We start from the raw sequence: 16,829 nt of genomic DNA, 5'->3' as shown, positions 1-16,829 counted from the left end.
AAAGAGATTTTACGGTGAGTACAGAAAAATCTCCTTTACTCTGTCACCTAATTGGGGGACACAGAACCTTGGGACGTCCCAAAGCAGTCCCTGGGTGGGAAGCAGTGGACGAATATTGTGCTGACAGTCCCCTAGACTTGGGGTACTGCCGCCTGCAGAACCAGTCTACCCAGGCTCGCATCCACTGAGGACTGGGTATGAACACTGTAGTGTTTCGTAAACGTGTGTAGGCTAGTCCAAGTGGCCGCCTTGCACACTTGTTGTGCCGAAGCCTGATGCCGAATGGCCAAGGAGGCCCCTACTGCCCGTGTAGAGTGTGCCGTGATACCGGCCGGAAGAGGGGAACTGTTAAGTCGGTAGGCCTCATGTATGGTGGACCTGATCCACCTGGCAAGGGTAGCCTTGGAAGCCGGCAACCCCTTGCGACTACCTTCCGGAAGAATGAAGAGGGAATCAGATTTCTGGAAAGGTGCAGTCCTGGACACGTAAATCCGCAATGCTCTGACGAGGTCAAGCGTATGCAGAGCCTTCTCCACTCTATGAACCGGAACCGGGCAAAGGGAAGGCAGTGAAATCTCTTCATTAAGGTGAAAGTTGGACACAACCTTCGGAAGGAAGGATGGTACCGTGCGGAGAACCACCTTGTCCTGATGAAAGGCTAGGAAAGGCCGTCTGCAGGAAAGTGCTGACAATTCCGACACTCTGCGTAACGAGGTGATCGCCACTAGAAAAACCACTTTCTGAGACAGAATGGAGAGTGGAACTCCTCTAAGAGGTTCGAAGGGTGGAGCTTGCAATGCTGTCAGGACCAGATTGAGGTCCCACGCGTCTAGCGGACGTTTGTAGTGAGGAACCAATCGGGAAACTCCCTGGATGAAAGTCCTTACTTGCGGTTTAATAGCAATGCGCTTTTGATAAAGGACTGAAAGCGCCGACACCTGACTCTTAAGCGAACTTAAGGATAGCTTGGCATCTAGGCCCGATTGAAGAAAACCTAGTACCTTCGGGAGGGAATAAGGGAGTGGGACTTGTCCATGAGATTCGCACCAAGAAAAGAAAGCTCTCCAGGTACGATAATAGAGCTTGGCGGAGGCAGGCTTCCTTGCTCTGATCATAGTTGTAATGACTGCCGGTGAAAAAAACCTGCCTGGGTTAGAATCCAGGTTTCAAGGGCCAAGCCGTCAAATTGAGAGCCCCTGAATTCTGGTGGAAGAACGGACCTTGAGACAGAAGGTCGTGACGGTCGGGTAGACGCCAGGGGGCGTCTGCCGTAAGTTGGACGATGTCGGCGTACCAAGTACGTCTGCCGCGATGAGGATGGTCGGAACTCCCTCTTGCTTGATCTTCCTCACGACCCTGGCGATTAGGGGGAGGGGTGGAAAAATGTACAGGAGTCGGAACTGGGACCAGTCCTGGACCAGGGCATCCGCTCCGAGCGATCGCGGGTCGTGTGTCCTGGCCATGAAATTGGGAACCTTGGTATTGAGATGGGATGCCATTAGGTCCACATCCGGGGTTCCCCAGCGTTGACAGATCTGGTAAAAAATCTCGGGATGGAGAGACCACTCCCCCGAGTCCATTCCTTGCCTGCTGAGGAAGTCGGCTTCCCAGTTTTCTACACCCGGAATGTGTACCGCAGAAAGTACCGACCTTGTGTCTTCCGCCCAGCGGAGGATATGAGCCACTTCTCTCATCGCCTGGGCGCTGCGGGTCCCGCCTTGGTGGTTCACGTATGCCACAGCCGTGGCATTGTCCGACTGTATCCGTATGTGGGAGGCTGCAAGCAAGTGATGAAAGGCTCTCAGTGCCAAGAGAATGGCCCTGATTTCCAGAACATTGATGGGCAATGTCACTTCCCTCGGTGACCACTTGCCCTGTGCCCTGTGATGTAGGTGCACCGCCCCCCAGCCTGTCAGGCTTGCATCGGTAGTCAGGATCTTCCATTGTCCTGAGAGGAATGGCTTCCCTCGTGTAAGCAAGGTTGGTTTGAGCCACCAATGCAAGGACCTCATGGTTGATGACGTCAACCTGAACTCCCTGTCGAGGGAGAAGGGGTTCCTGTCCCAAGATCTGAGCATGGCTAGTTGAAGGACCCTGAGGTGAAACTGGGCAAATGGCACTGCCTCTATTGCTGCTGCCATCCGGCCGAGGACTCTCATGGCAAACCGGAGAGATCGAGGAGGACTGCGAAGGAGTGTGCGAACTCCCAGACGGATGGCCAGTGTCTTGTCCTTGGGAAGGAGCACCAGGCCCCTGGCGGTGTCGAATACCATTCACAGGAATGTTAGAGTCCGAGTTGGGATGGTCGACGATTTCTGTAGGTTGACTAGCCATCCCAGGCGACTCAGTGTCTAGAGTGATTGAGACACTGACCTCGCAGTCTTTGAAGTGGGAGACTTGACGAGGAGGTCGTCCAGGTACGGGACGACTAGGATGCCTCTTGAGTGCAGGACGTCCATGGTGGCCGCCATGACTTTGGTGAACGTTCTTGGAGCCGTGGCGAGTCCGAACGGAAGGGCGACAAACTGGTAGTGGTTTTGGTTGACCGCGAACCTGAGAAACCTTTGGTGGGCGGGAGCAATTGGTATGTGGAGATACGCATCCTGTATGTCTATGGAGGCGAGGTATTCTCCCTGCTCCATGGATGCAATGATGGACCGGAGGGACTCCATGCGGAAATGACGGACCCGTACGTAATTGTTGAGCTGTTTTAGGTCCAGTATGGGTCGGACGCCGCCTCCTTTCTTGGGGACTACGAACAAATTTGAGTAGAATCCTCGGAATCTCTCGTTCGCGGGAACCGGCACCACAACTCCTGATTGAAGGAGAGAGGAAACCGCTTGGTGGAAAACACGAGCCTTTTCTGGTGGTGTTGGAGGAACAGAAAGGAAGAACCGGTTCGGTGGAACGGAAGTGAACTCTATCTTGTATCCGGAAGACACTATTTCCCTGACCCACCTGTCTTCTGTAATAGGCAGCCAGACTTGCTGAAAGAGTAAAAGTCGGCCGCCAACTGGTGGGGTGTCTTCCGGAGGTCTCGAGTCATGATGAAGTGAAGTTCTGAGGTTTTCCTCCCTTGGGTTTCGCTTGGCCTGCTTTCGACTGCCAAGCCCTTTCCGGTCGCTGCTGAGTCCGTGGGTTGTCTCTGCGTGGAGAACTGTTGCGGTTTTGCACTGGGCGCGAAACGGACCAGCCTGAGGAATTCCGAAAGGATCGGAATCGCGTCTGGTTTCTTCGTTTAAACGTGCGTTTCGGTTTTAGTTGAGGGAGAGAGGTACTCTTACCCCCAGTGGCATTGGCTATCATGGTGTCCAACTTTTCGCCGAAAAGTCTTCCAGTAAAATACGGAAGTCGCGTGAGGGACTTCTTTGAGGCCGCATCCGCTTTCCATTCTCGCAGCCAGAGGATGCGTCGGATCGTGATGGCGTTTGATGCTATTCCCGCTACACCTCTGGCGGAATCCAGGGCTGCATGAATCATGTAGTCTGCTACCACTGCCATCTGGACCGCTTGGTCCGAGAGTTCAGGATTTGAAGCCTGAAGACCCTCCTGTAGTTTTTTGGCCCAAGCCAGGATGGCCTTGGATGCCCAAACTGAAGCAAATGCAGGGCCCAGAGAGGCGCCTGCCGCTTCAAAAATAGAACGAGCCATGCGTTCTACTTGCCGGTCTGCTGCGTCCCTGAGGGTTGAGCTATCCGGCAGAGAGAGTAAAGTCTGCGCTGCTAGCCTAGAAACCGGAGGGTCCACTTCAGGTAGATCTGTCCATTGTTTGGTGTCTTTCTGTGGGAAGGGGTACTTCGCTTCCAAATATTTGCGATTAGAGAATTTTTTGTCAGGCTGCGCAAACTGTTTGGTAAGTATTTTCTCAAACTCATCGTGATTAGGGAAGACCTTAGGTGGTTTTTGAACACTTTCGAAGCAAATCCTATGTTCTGGGACTTCCGGGGGCGACTCTGGAATTTTTAGCACCCGATGAATGGCAGAAATTATGTCCTCAACTAGCGCTGTATTGCTAGGGGGAGAAGGTACCACGGACCTGACCGTTTCATTATCTGAGTCGGAGTCACAGATGCCCTCCGAATCCTGTGCCTCGCTAAGGTGATCCCTGGAGGGCGACCTGGGGCGGGGGTCTTCTGTGATGGGGGATCCCTGTGGTAAATTGCACTGTCTGTCTGTGGCAGGGGACTGCCCAGGAGACCTGGAATGACGCTGTCTCTCCCTAGAGGGGGACGACCTTGTGCTATAGTGCGACTTAGGTGATCGAGACCTGTGGGTCCGCTTAAGACAGAGTCAGAAGCAGCATGTTCCTGAGACAAGCTGTCCGTTTGCTGTGTACCGTCCATAGCCGGGGCCCGACTCTGCAGAGCTTGCAGTAATGTAGCAGTTAGGTTGTCTATGGACTGAGACATCTGAGTTGCCCATTCCGGCGTGGCCTGTGACACTGAAGCGTCAGTAGGGACTCCCTGGGGTTCTGACCCAGAGTTCTGGATGCAGTCCCGGCAGTGCGGATACGTGCTGCCACTAGGGAGCGTGGCTTTGCAGGCTGTGCAGAATGCATAGAAACATTCCTGCCTGGTTCTCTTCCTTGAGCCCGGCATAGTGCACAGAGGCTGGCTATAAGGGATCGTACAGGGGTGGCTACGCAGAGGGAACCCACAGAAAGCCTTATAGGAAGTATAGATTCACAGCTGAGTAATGAGAACCCAGCTGTGAGCTTACCCCACCGGTGTGCCCCTAGGTCCAGCGCCGACAGATCCAAGTTCTGTGCCCCCCGGAGACCGCTGTGATGCTCCTCTCCTGGATCTCATCCAGAAAAAATGGCCACCGGGGCTCTGAGGAGAGGGAGGAGGGGGCGGAGAGCTGAAAAGGGCGCGCTGGGCTGTGTAAAAACGCCCCCTTTCTGCCTCAATCCGCCCCTTCTATGACACTCCAGTGTGTCATTTTGGTCATCCGGGGGGCGGGGAAAAGGCGGCGGCTTCGGCTAGGCCGAAGCCGCGGCCTAAATTAGAAGCCTGATGCCCAGGAGGGCTCCAGAGCGGCGCGGTAGTCCGGGGGGGGCGGATTTGTACCAGACCCCCCCCAGAATGGTCGACTGAATAGCGGTGGGGGTAGCAGGGGTAGCGGTTTTTGTATGGGGTGCCCCTGAAGCGCTATGGAGCCGCTGCTGTTGCAGAGACAGGGACGCAGAAAAACCCTGTCTCTGCTGTGCCATCCAGTCCGCACCCTCCCCCGGCCCCAACAGGATCCCTCAGCCAGCCTGGGGTCCCTGGAAGCTGCGAAATGCCGCCTGATCTCCGACCCTACCTGAGGCGTCTCAACCTAATACCCCCTGCGGGGGATTAGGGAGGGTGCGTCTGTCACCGTCAGGGGGTCTTCATCCTCGCCTCAACCTCAACCCAGACCCCTTAAAGGGGTTGGGGAAGGAGGGGGGGGGGGGTCTCGACCTCGAACCAGGACCCGAGGGACTGGGGAGGGAGCGACATGGGGAAAAAAACACCTCGACCTCAACCGGGTACCCCTAAATAGGGGACCGAGGAGGGAGCCATGCCGGGAGTCTCGCTGGAGACCCACTTTTCTTCATCTGTATTTCCGTGAAAAAAAAAGGAAAAAAACGGAAGAAAAAAGGTGTGCCTCCTTGCGACACTAAGCAAAAACTGGAGAAGGCTGACGCCGTCCAGGGGTGTATACTGCAGAGGAGCCAAAGTTAATCTTTTTCAGATTATGCATAGTGTCGCCTCCTAGTGGACAGCAGCATAACACCCAAGGTTCTGTGTCCCCCAATTAGGCGACAGAGTAAAAGTAATCTAAGAAACCATGTATAATCTGATGATGCAGTCACACTGCCATCCACCTGCCCCCTTCTTGCTAATGTAGAAGCCAGGGTAGTAATCCTGTGTCAGACAGATGGAGGGAGCAGTACTGCAGCATCTGGCTACACGGGGATCGAGTGTAGGCGGTTACTAAAGAGCTGCATAGGTCTGTATGGGAGCTGCAGGCACAAAACCATACATTTTTTAGTGACAAGTGGTTAGAATGACTGATTGCACTATATAAGGAAAGCAGTTTCAGCACTTACCAGTGATGCTGATAATTAAGCTGTATTCCTTTTTTAATAAAATCTAGAAAAGTCACATTAATTTTAGGGTCATATTCCTTTCGGCACACTTCTTTGCAGGTTTCATTCTTGTTAAATGTGAACTGAAATGAAAATGCAGAGTTACAGCCCGTACAAAGAATCAGCACGCTGATAAAGAGATTCTTATTCCAATCTGAAGAACTTTCACATCATGACTTTTGCACATGTGCGGCCACCGTTCCGTTACACACTAATTCACCTCTCTTACACCAATGCTGTGGGGAACATAGTGCAAACCTTGTATGGGGATGATGCAATCCTTTCTCCAAAAAGCACCTGGCCAAGATTCTCAGAAGGATGTCTCTCATGCTCCTCCTTGCAGAAGTCAAAGCTGTAGAATCCACAAAAAAATACAAAAAAAAAAAAAAACGTTTACATCAACCATCATACAAATTATAATTAGAGCCACAAGCCTCAGGTCTGATCGTTAATAAAAAATAAAATAAAAACATTATTGTATATACACGGATGTGTCAAATGACTGTTAGACATGGGCCCCCCCAGTTCCAACTGGTGACGGATTCCCTGTGTATGGAGAGAGGGTCTCGCGTGCACAGCTCTCTCCAGTTACTTCTACTGAGAATTCTAAAAAATTTTCAAGGCCGCCAATAAAAAAGAATACGGAAAGGTGAACAAGGCGGTCCATCTCTCCATTCACAGCAACCAGATGGAAAGGAGGATCGATCTAGGGACTTTCATTTATCACATTTACAGCCCTTCCTGTAGCTAGGCTATAAATGTCTGTCAACGCAGCCCTTATAACCAGTTTATGACCAGGTCACATGTACACTAAAACCCGAACATGCGCTTAAAGAAAAATTCTATAAAAATTTCTTAAATTACCAAAATAATTTGTCCATTTTTTTCATGATACTTGTTAATTTTTTTTTTTTTTCTAGGTACAGTCATTTTTTATTTTTTTCTTCTTGTTGCCAATATTGAGAAAATAGAAATTTAAAAAAAAAAAAAAAAAAAAAAAGCGTTTTTTTTCACTCTTTATAGGGCTACAAAAATGATAAAATGTGCTCCCCAGTCCATAAAGTTTAATTTAATATATTGGACATTTTTTTTCAACGGTCCAATGCTGGAAACGATTGTGATAATATATTTCTTGCTTAAATCATGTTTATGTTTTCACATATTGTACACACCCTAGCCTCCCTAAGGTCTTATCAGACATCTCCTGGGGCATTTGAACGCATCAATACACTTGTTTTATTGTAAAGGATGCAAGCCTCGACCAAAGCCCCCGTTACACACTGCAATATTGCTAGCAATATCGCTGTAAAGTCACTGATTTTGTGACGTTATAGCTATATTGCTAGCAATATCGCTGCATGCGATACTTGCCTCCGACCGGCTCCCCCGCTGGTTATCGCTGATCACGCGAGAACGTCCTGGACCGTTTCTCGTCGTCAGCTTCCTGCTTGGGCTTCCTGCTGTGACGATGAGCGACGCGTGGAGCTGGGCGGGAGGACGCAGGATCGCCTGGTGTGACAGGTAAGTAGCGATCCCCGTTCCCAGCGATGTCGCTGGTGAGATCTGCCTGTGTGGCAGCGCACTAGCGACCACCTAGCGATGCACCAGCGATCCTGACCGAGTCATATCGCTAGTCGGGATCGCTGGTGCATCGCTAGGTGTAACGGTACCCTAAGCCAATGAACAGGTGCCGAAATGCAATGTGAAAGCACCTTAAGGGGGGTACTAAAGTAGTAAAAAAAAAAAAAAATATATATATAAGATTCAACAAGGGACACAAAAGACACAGACTAACAAGTATTACTTACGCGTCATACTCATAGGGTAGAACAGATTCCACGGAGTCCAGACGGTTTACAAAAAGCTCAATTTGAGACTAAAATACAAAAGAAAAAAAATCATATAACACAATATTAGAAGAGCTAATGTAAAACAGAAAGCTGAAGACCACCAATACTGCAGCTCTCCGCTCCAACTGAGAATGGGCCCTAACCAACAGCAAGGAAGTCCATGTGCCCCTTTAATCCCTGCACGCCATGGCCATTTTCTAGGTTTTTTCTTCCCCCTTCTTCCAAGAGCCATCGCTTCACTTTGTAACTAATCTTACGCCAGCCAACAAGCACAATTGTAGTTAAAGGGAACCTGTCAGCTGGTTTGGCCATAAAAAAGATGCGGCCACTGCCTTTCAGGGCTTATCTAAAGCATTCAGAGCAAATTCATGCAGTGCGCAGGCACTGGGCCTCTCGGACCTTTCCTGGTGCCTGCGCACTGCAGTACTTTGGTCTGCCCTCAACAGGGCAGATACGTACACCTGCGCAGGAGCGTGATGTAGGGGAGCCATGAAGCAAGCAGGAGGGTGGCGATCATAAGAAGATGGGAGGCGCCGGACCCGGACCTACGACACCCATCGGACCAGACCGCCCCCCCGGGTGAGTATAATAAAACTAAATTTTTCTTATCTTACAGGTCGGCAGTGGCCGTATCTTATATCGGCCAAACCTGGTGACAGGTTCCCTTTAAAAACTTGTCATTCCCCTCTAGGAGCCCGCTTGCATTAATTTACACTAGAGGTGGGTGGTGAAACATGAAATAGTTGCCGAGCATGTAACTGTGGCAGCAGGAAGAGGAGCAGATGAGGATCCCCATTTCTTACTACGTTTCCAGTGCCCATAAAGGATATAGTAGTCAATTTTTTTTTCTCATATTGCACTTTTTAACCTTTTCATGACCTTGAGATTTTCAGCTTTTTGACGCTTTTGTTTTTTTTCCTCCCCTTCTTCCAAGAATCACTTTTTTTCATTTTTCCATCAATATAGAGGTACAAGGGCTTTTTTTTTGTGGGACGAGTTGTACTTTTGAATGACATTTGTTCTACCACATAGTATAATGTAAAATGGGAAAAAAAAATAAGTGCAAGTGGTGAAAAAAAAAAACTTGGAAATTTGTACACACAGTGTCAGGTTGGCGCCGTTATACTGATTACAATGATACCTTGGTTGATTAAATCCGTCTTGTGGCTGTTGGGTACTCCTTGTAGTTTTCAGTTAATGATATGCTCATGCTCAGGGCGGCCTGTAGGGGTCTTTATATGGTGCTGATTACTCATACTGATAGCTGATGACAAGCGCAGTAAGCGTTGTTTGTGTCTCACCCGGCCGATGCGTTCCAAAGACCGGATACCCGCCCTTGGCTTTTTTTCTTATGCCAGAAGTACATCACTTTCAATCTGTAACGCACGCTACATAAGGATGGACTCACAAAGACAGGTATCAATGACAGTACGCTGACAGTCATAAGTTTGGCGGTTATGCACGATGCCCCTGCCCAACTCCCCTGATGAGTTTGAGACAAAAAACGCGTCGGAAGTTCTGCTGAACGGGGGAGGGAGGGGACGGGGATAGCCACCCTCCTCTACAGAAGGATTAACTAAGATGTACCAACTCATCCCCTTCACATCTTGAGGTGACACGGCTCCATTTCTTTACCAGTATATGCCGAATAGTTACACACGTGGTCAAATCTGTTGGTACCCTTCGTTTAGTGACAGAAAAACCCACAATGGCGACAGAAATAATGAATCTGACAAAAGTAATAATAAATCAAAAATCTATGAAAACGAACAAATGAAAGTCAGACATTGCTTTTCAACCATGTTTCCACAGAATAAAAAAAAAGGATAAAACTCATGAAATGGGCCTGGACAGAAATGATGGTACCCCTGAAAATAATGTGACAAAAGGGACATGTTAAATCGCGGTGTGTCCACTAATCAGCATCACAGGGGTCTACAATCTTGGAATCAATGAGTGAGCCTGTATGGAGGGCTACAGATACTCACTGTGCTGTTTGATGACATGGTGTGTATCACACTCAACATGGACCAGAGGAAGCGAAGCAAAGAGTTGTCTCAGGAGATTAGAAAGAGAATGTTATAGACAAACATGCTAAAGGTAAAAGTTATAAGACCATTTCCAAGCAGCTTGATGTTCCTGTGACTTCAGTTGCACATATTATTCAGAAATTTACGCTCCCTGGGACTGTAGTCAACCTCCCCAGACATGGCCAGGAGTAAAATTTAAGACAAATCAAAGAGACAGATAATACGAATGGTAAAAAAAAAGCCCAGAAAAACTTCTAAACAGATTAAAGGTGAACTTCAAGCTCAAGGAACATCAGTGTCAGTGCACCATCCGTCGTTGTATGAGCCAAAGTGGACTTCATGGGAGACGACCAAGGAGGACACCATTGTTGAAAAAAAAAAATAAAAAAGCCAAACTGGAATTTGCCAAACTACATGTTGACTAGCCACAAAGCTTATGGGAGAATGTCCTATGGACAGATGAGACAAAAATGGAACTTTTTGACAAGGCACATCAGCTCTATGTTCACAGATGGAAAAATGAAGCATATCAAGAAAAGAACACTGTCCCTACTGTGAAACATGGAGGCTCGTTAATGTTCCGTGGCTGCTTTGCTGCATCTGGAACAGGGTGTCTAGAATCTGTGCAGGGTACAATGAAATCTCAAGACTATCAAGGGATTCTAGAGAGAAATGTGCTGCCCAGTGTCAGAAATCTTGGTCTCAGTCGCAGATCATGAGTCTTGCAACAGAATAATGACCCAAAACACTCAGCTAAAAACACCCAAGAATGGATAAGAGGAAAACATTGAGCTATTCTGAAGTGGCCTTCTATGAGCCCTGACCTAAATCCTATTGAGCATCTTTGGAAAGAGCTGAAACATGCCGTCTGGAAAAGGCAACCTTTATACAGGAGACAACTGGAGCAGTTTGCTCTTGAGGAGTGGGCCAGAATACCTGTCGAGAGGTGCAGAAGTATCATTGACAGTTAGAAGAATCGTTTGACTGCAGTAACTGCCTCAAAAGGTTGTGCAACAAAATATTAAGTTAAGGGTACAATCATTTCTGTCCAGGCCTAATTAATGAGTTTTATTTTTTTTTTTAAATTCTGTGAAAGCATGGTTGAAAAGCAATGTCTGACTTTCATTTGTTCATTTTCATAGATTTTTGATTTATTATTACTATTGTCAGATTCAAGTTATTGCTGTGACCATTGTGGGTTTTTCTGTCATTAAATGAGAGGTACCAACAATTTTGACCACATGTGTATATCTGGGAAGTGGCTTCATGTTATCTTGAGCAGTGAATGTGAGTGACTTGTAAACATTTTAAGTTCCATGGGAGTTGATGCTGCTACTGGTTACATGATGATACACAAAACACGATCTATCATTTCTAGCAGATCCTCACTTGATATCGCTGTTTATGGTTACACCTAGCATGGTTTAGATCCTGTTGCAAGTGGTTATTGGACCTTTGATGTGTGACTGTGGATATAAAACTGAAGCTTGTACTTTAGGAGCTACGTATATAAGCATGCTGGGTATTTGGACCGGATTTGGTATAACGCTTAAGGCCACGGTCAGTATTTGGTCAGGATTTTACACTAGTATGTGTAAGCCAAAACCAGGAGTGGAACAATCAGAGGAAAAGTATAATAGAAACCCATCACCACTTCTGGATTTATCACCCACTCCTGCTTTTGGCTTTCACATACTGATGTAAAAGACTGACCAAATACTGACCTTGGCCTTACCCTTATGTATTTTCTGTGTACTTACGGCAGTGTTCAAAGGAACTGATTGACATGTCTAGAGTAGCAAACTGGTTTTCAAAGCGGGTGAGGCCACCAGATGAACATTGAGGCTGCATTTATCGGACCTCCTGTGAATACATCTGATTAGTTGTCCTGACCAAATACACCATCTTGTTGATTGTATCCCTGAGAGATACTGGAGGCTCCAACAGTTTGGGCTTAAGGGCCTGTCACACTAAGTGATATTGCTAGCAATATCGCTATAACATCACTGGTTTTGTGACATTATAGAGATATTGCTAGCGATATCGCTGTGTCTGATACTTACCGCCGACCGGCTCCCCCGCTGGTTATCGCTGATCGCGCGAGAACGTCCTTGACTGTTTCTCGTCGTCAGCTTCCTGCTGTGGAGACGAGCGACGCGTGGACGCGGGCGGGAGGACGTCAGGATCGCCGCGTCTGACAGGTAAGTAGCGACCCCCGACCCCTGCGATGTCGCTGGTGAGATCTGCCTGTGTGGCAGCTCACTAGCGACCACTAAGGCCTCTTTCACACTTCCGTTTTTGACCATCAGTCAAAATCCGCCAGGTTTTGAAAAAAAACGGATCCGCCATTTTTTTTGCGGATCCGTTTTTTCCCCATTGAGTTGCATTACTGGCGGATCTTGATGGATGGCCATCCGTTGGATCCGTTTTTGTGAGGATCCGCCAAATGTTTTGCGTCCGCTGGCATGCCTGGATGGACCATGGAACGTTTATTTTGTTGTTGGATCTGCATTTTACATTGCGCATGCCCAGAGAAAGGAAGTCAGGGAGAAAATTAACCCCGAAATCCTTTCTGGCGGACGAAAAAATTTTTCTCTCTCTCTCTCCTCTTCCTGGCCAGCTGTTCCTTTAAAAATTCTTAATTCTGCGGATCCGTCACAAAACGGATCCTGTGCCATCCGTTCCCATCAGTTAGCAACGGATCCGCTTTTCCGCCTTTTTGGTGGATTTTAACTGACACAAAAAACTGAAGTGTTAAAGAGGCCTTAGCGATGCACCAGCGATCCATATCGTTGTCGGGATCGCTGGTGCATCGCTAAGTGTAACGGTACCCTAAGTTAAGGCCCCGTCACACTAAGCGACTTACCAGCGATCCCGACACCGATATCAAGGTGTCAGGATCGCTAGTAAGTCGCTATGTGATCGCTGGTGAGCTGTCACACAGACAGCTTCACCAGCGATCTGCACAGCGATGCCGAGCGCCTGGCATCGCTTGCCATCCTGTAAAAAATAGAATCAAAATAAAAAATATAGTTATTCTCACCTTCCGACGTCCCGTTCAGCCATCCTTCCTCTCTCCACGCTCCGGTCCCAGTGATCCTTTGCACGAATGACCGCGAGATGTCACGGTCTCGCGGGATAACAAAGTCTCGCGGTAATTCGTGCAAAGGATCACTGGGACCGGAGCGTGGAGAGAGGCAGGATGGCTGAACGGGACGTCGGAAGGTGAGAATAACTATATTTTTTATCTTTTTTTTTTTACACCTGATCGCTGGTCTCCCGCCTGTCACACACAGCGATGCGTGCTGGCCAGCAGGAGACCAGCAACCAAAGAAATGTCCAGAGGTTTCTTCCAGCGATACAGGCAGGGGGGCCGTTCGCTGACACACACCGCGATCTCGCTGGTGAGATCGCTGTTACGTCACAAAAGTTGTGACTCAGCAGCGATCTCGCTACCGAGATCGCTTAGTGAGACGGGGCCTTTATACTTTTTGATAGATCTGTTTGTCACTGCACTTCACACTTTTTTTTCTGTGTGATCTATTGTTTAAGCTTAATCTAATTAAAAGTTACTGTTTAACCTGAATTGCTAATGTTAACTGAGCCTAACTAAAGAGCACAAGGTAAAAACTGAACAGAATCTACTTCCATGACCACCTGTCCGTGAGCAACCAGAGCAATAAGGAGCCCCCACAAGCACAATAAAACTGTGTAACCTCATCCTATATAGAAAGTGGCCTCCAGCTACACTATGGCTCTCATATCTGCCACGTGCGTCATGCCATCACCTCCCCGGCCTACTAACTCACTTGTAAGTTCACTTTGGACTTTACCTCCCCGGAATAAGGAAGTGCCTTCATATCTCAGAGTCTGTTCAAGGGGAGAAAAAAAAACATTGCAGCATGGCCAAGTCTGATCTCATATTTGGATCGCTTTCGGCCATGCAAGTCAATGCGTCCGTGGAAATCATTGGGCTGCACTCAGATGACATCAGAGTGCAGTCCAATATTCATGGAGTGACAATAGAGGAGTTGGAGAAACTTTCTTTTCCATCTTCTCCTCCGAGAACATCGGCTCACAGTCTGATCAGAGTCTGCTATGCACACGCGACCCGATGATAGAAAATGGCTGTGTGACCCCGGCCTTAGGGAGAGGAAAGGTTGGAGCTCACCGGCAGCACTGAATGTACGTCGGCAGATTGTAGGGACCCTCCCCCAATTGACGCACACACTTTCTGGGGCGACTACACAGCATGGGAACAGCACAGCGCCACTGACTGTCCGCAGCCCCCGCTGCTATAGATCTCTGCCAACTACTATCAGCAGGACAGGAACGAAGTGAATTGGTAATGTGATGGCTGAAGCGCCATAGGGGCCAATGATGAGAGCCCCCAGGACTGCCAGGCCGCCCGCTCCGCCCCCCGCACTCACCTTGCAGCTCTCCGTCTCTTTATCTTTCTCACAGAAACTCACAGGCGCCAGACCCGGAAGGTAGAAAGCGGAGCAGCACCCCGTGCACAGGAGAAGCACCAGCGCCGCCGGTACCCGGAGCCTCCGCCCTGACTGCTCCTCCATCCTGCTCCACCGGCCGGACCGAGAACAGAAACACTTGGAAAATGATGGCGTTACCCCGTGACGCCGCGCTGCTGCTAGGTGTTCGGCTCTACGTGATGTTACGTCATGACGTAGCGTGCGCGTCCACGTCCTTCCAAACGTGCCCTCCTAGCGTCTCACTCATGGAGTTATTACTGCAGCTGAGGGCGCCCCCTGCCGCCGCGGTGTAGACAGTGCAGCAGTGCGTTACCGCAGGGCAGGAGAGACGGTTGTAGTCACCTCTGTGGTGGCCGGAAATCCGCACAGCCAGTGATGATGATAGCCTAGGAGCTGCTGGGCTGGCATAGTGGGGAGGGGGTTACATGGAGCCTACAGGGAGAGCTGGCACCATGGGGGATAGAAGAGAACATTGCGGCCCGCAGGTCACCCCCAGACATGAGCCACAAGACGCTCCAGGTGTGGTCACCAAATCTTGGGTTCCACTTGTGATCTCTGTACCGCTGCAGCTAATCGGTGGCCTCGTCCTGTGCAGCCTGGCACGGCTCAGCAAGGTTATTTTCTGCCACTGGCCCTCAGAAATGGCAAGCTTGGGAGCCAATGTTCATCCATCTGCCATCAGCACCTGGGGAGTGGGGTGACTCGGGGCCCCCTCTCTGCATCCTAATGGTCGGGGTCAGGCTCGGCTGGGCTCATGCCATCCTGAGGCACAGCGTGCTGACAGCCCGAGGAAACCACATGCTTCCCATGACGTAATGTTACGTGCCGCAGAGTTAGTACTGGTTTGGCAGCTGTTGGCGGCATCACCAAGTCTACAGTATTCATACTATGAGAGATGGCTGTAATGAGGCCGCACTACAGGTCCCTGTACAGAGGTGGTCGGGTGACCACCATATTGGGACAAACGGAAGCCCGATTGTCAGAAGCATAAAGTGAGGACATATCCTGGCTATACAGCATCACTTTATATGACCTGAATACACATTATTTGGTTGCTTGAATGGGGAACGCAGGAACTATGGCGGTAACAACAGAGAACAAGTCAGCGCCTACCATGCAGGCTGGCTTAGTGTCACCTAGGAGGCAGACACAGGTCTGGGTTCTCCAGGTCTGTTTCCTTAAAGGCTCGTTCACACTGGTGAGAAGTCACCATATAACTCCAATAATTCATCAGACAGCACTCATTCTATTGTTATACTATGGATCAGTGCTGGCTAGCGTTTATTTTCATGCCCGGTCAGCATGAGAAAAAGAATTGCTGCATGCTGTGATTGGCAACGTATAACGGACGACGCACACAAGTCTTTGGATGTGTGCAAAACACTGGACTGCATTCTGTCATCATAATGCAGTCTGATATACTCCGACTCACAGAATGGAGAGGATGGAGAAATTACTTTCTCCATCTTCTCCGCGCCTGAGATTTGATCATTACAGTCGGCTCACAGTCGGAGGACACTCGGCTCACAGTCGGAGGACACTCTGATCACAGATGACACTCGGCTCACAGTCGGAGGACACTCGGCTCACAGTCGGAGGACACTCGGCTCACAGTCAGAGGACACTCGGCTCACAGTCGGAGGACACTCTGATCACAGATGACACTCGGCTCACAGTCGGAGGACACTCTGATCACAGTCGGAGGACACTCTGATCACAGTCGGAGGACACTCGGCTCACAGTCGGAGGACACTCTGATCACAGATGACACTCGGCTCACAGTCGGAGGACACTGATCACAGATGACACTCGGCTCACAGTCGGAGGACACTCTGATCACAGATGACACTCGGCTCACAGTCGGAGGACACTCTGATCACTGATGACACTCGGCTCACAGTCAGAGGACACATCACAGATGACACTCGGCTCACAGTCGGAGGACACTCGGCTCACAGTCGGAGGACACTCGGCTCACAGTCGGAGGACACTCGGCTCACAGTCGGAGGACACTCGGCTCACAGTCGGAGGACACTCGGCTCACAGTCGGAGGACACTCTGATCACAGATGACACTCGGCTCACAGTCGGAGGACACTCTGATCACTGATGACACTCGGCTCACAGTCAGAGGACACATCACAGATGACACTCGGCTCACAGTCGGAGGACACTCGGCTCACAGTCGGAGGACACTCGGCTCACAGTCGGAGGACACTCGGCTCACAGTCGGAGGACACTCTGATCACAGTCGGAGGACACTCTGATCACAGATGACACTTGGCTCACAATCGGAGGACACTCTGATCACAGATGACACTCGGCTCACAGTCGGAGGACACTCT

General features: G+C 49.5%; 1 protein-coding gene across 2 annotated transcripts in view; it reads right to left on the bottom strand.

Moving 5' to 3' along the window:
• The window catches only part of LOC141048128 (transmembrane 9 superfamily member 2-like), an 80,481-nt gene extending 65,772 nt beyond the window's left edge, over positions 1 to 14,709 (bottom strand). Inside the window, exons 1-4 of one of the 2 annotated variants that reach the window (XM_073543562.1) lie at positions 14,426 to 14,709; positions 7,924 to 7,991; positions 6,374 to 6,467; positions 6,077 to 6,198 (exon numbers count right to left, since the gene is read on the bottom strand). In XM_073543562.1, the coding sequence (XP_073399663.1) occupies positions 6,077 to 6,198; positions 6,374 to 6,467; positions 7,924 to 7,991; positions 14,426 to 14,569 (428 nt within the window). In that variant the 5' untranslated portion in view covers positions 14,570 to 14,709. The remainder of the gene's footprint in view (positions 1 to 6,076; positions 6,199 to 6,373; positions 6,468 to 7,923; positions 7,992 to 14,425) is intronic. The other variant, XM_073543563.1, reaches the window with a different exon arrangement.
• Between the last annotated feature and the right edge of the window lie 2,120 nt (positions 14,710 to 16,829).

The sequence above is a fragment of the Dendrobates tinctorius genome, unplaced genomic scaffold (assembly GCF_039654945.1).
Source record: "Dendrobates tinctorius isolate UK_male_01 unplaced genomic scaffold, ASM3965494v1 ptg000133l, whole genome shotgun sequence".
In the NCBI taxonomy this organism is placed as follows: domain Eukaryota; kingdom Metazoa; phylum Chordata; class Amphibia; order Anura; family Dendrobatidae; genus Dendrobates; species Dendrobates tinctorius.
This window is presented reverse-complemented; position numbering and strand designations above follow the sequence as displayed.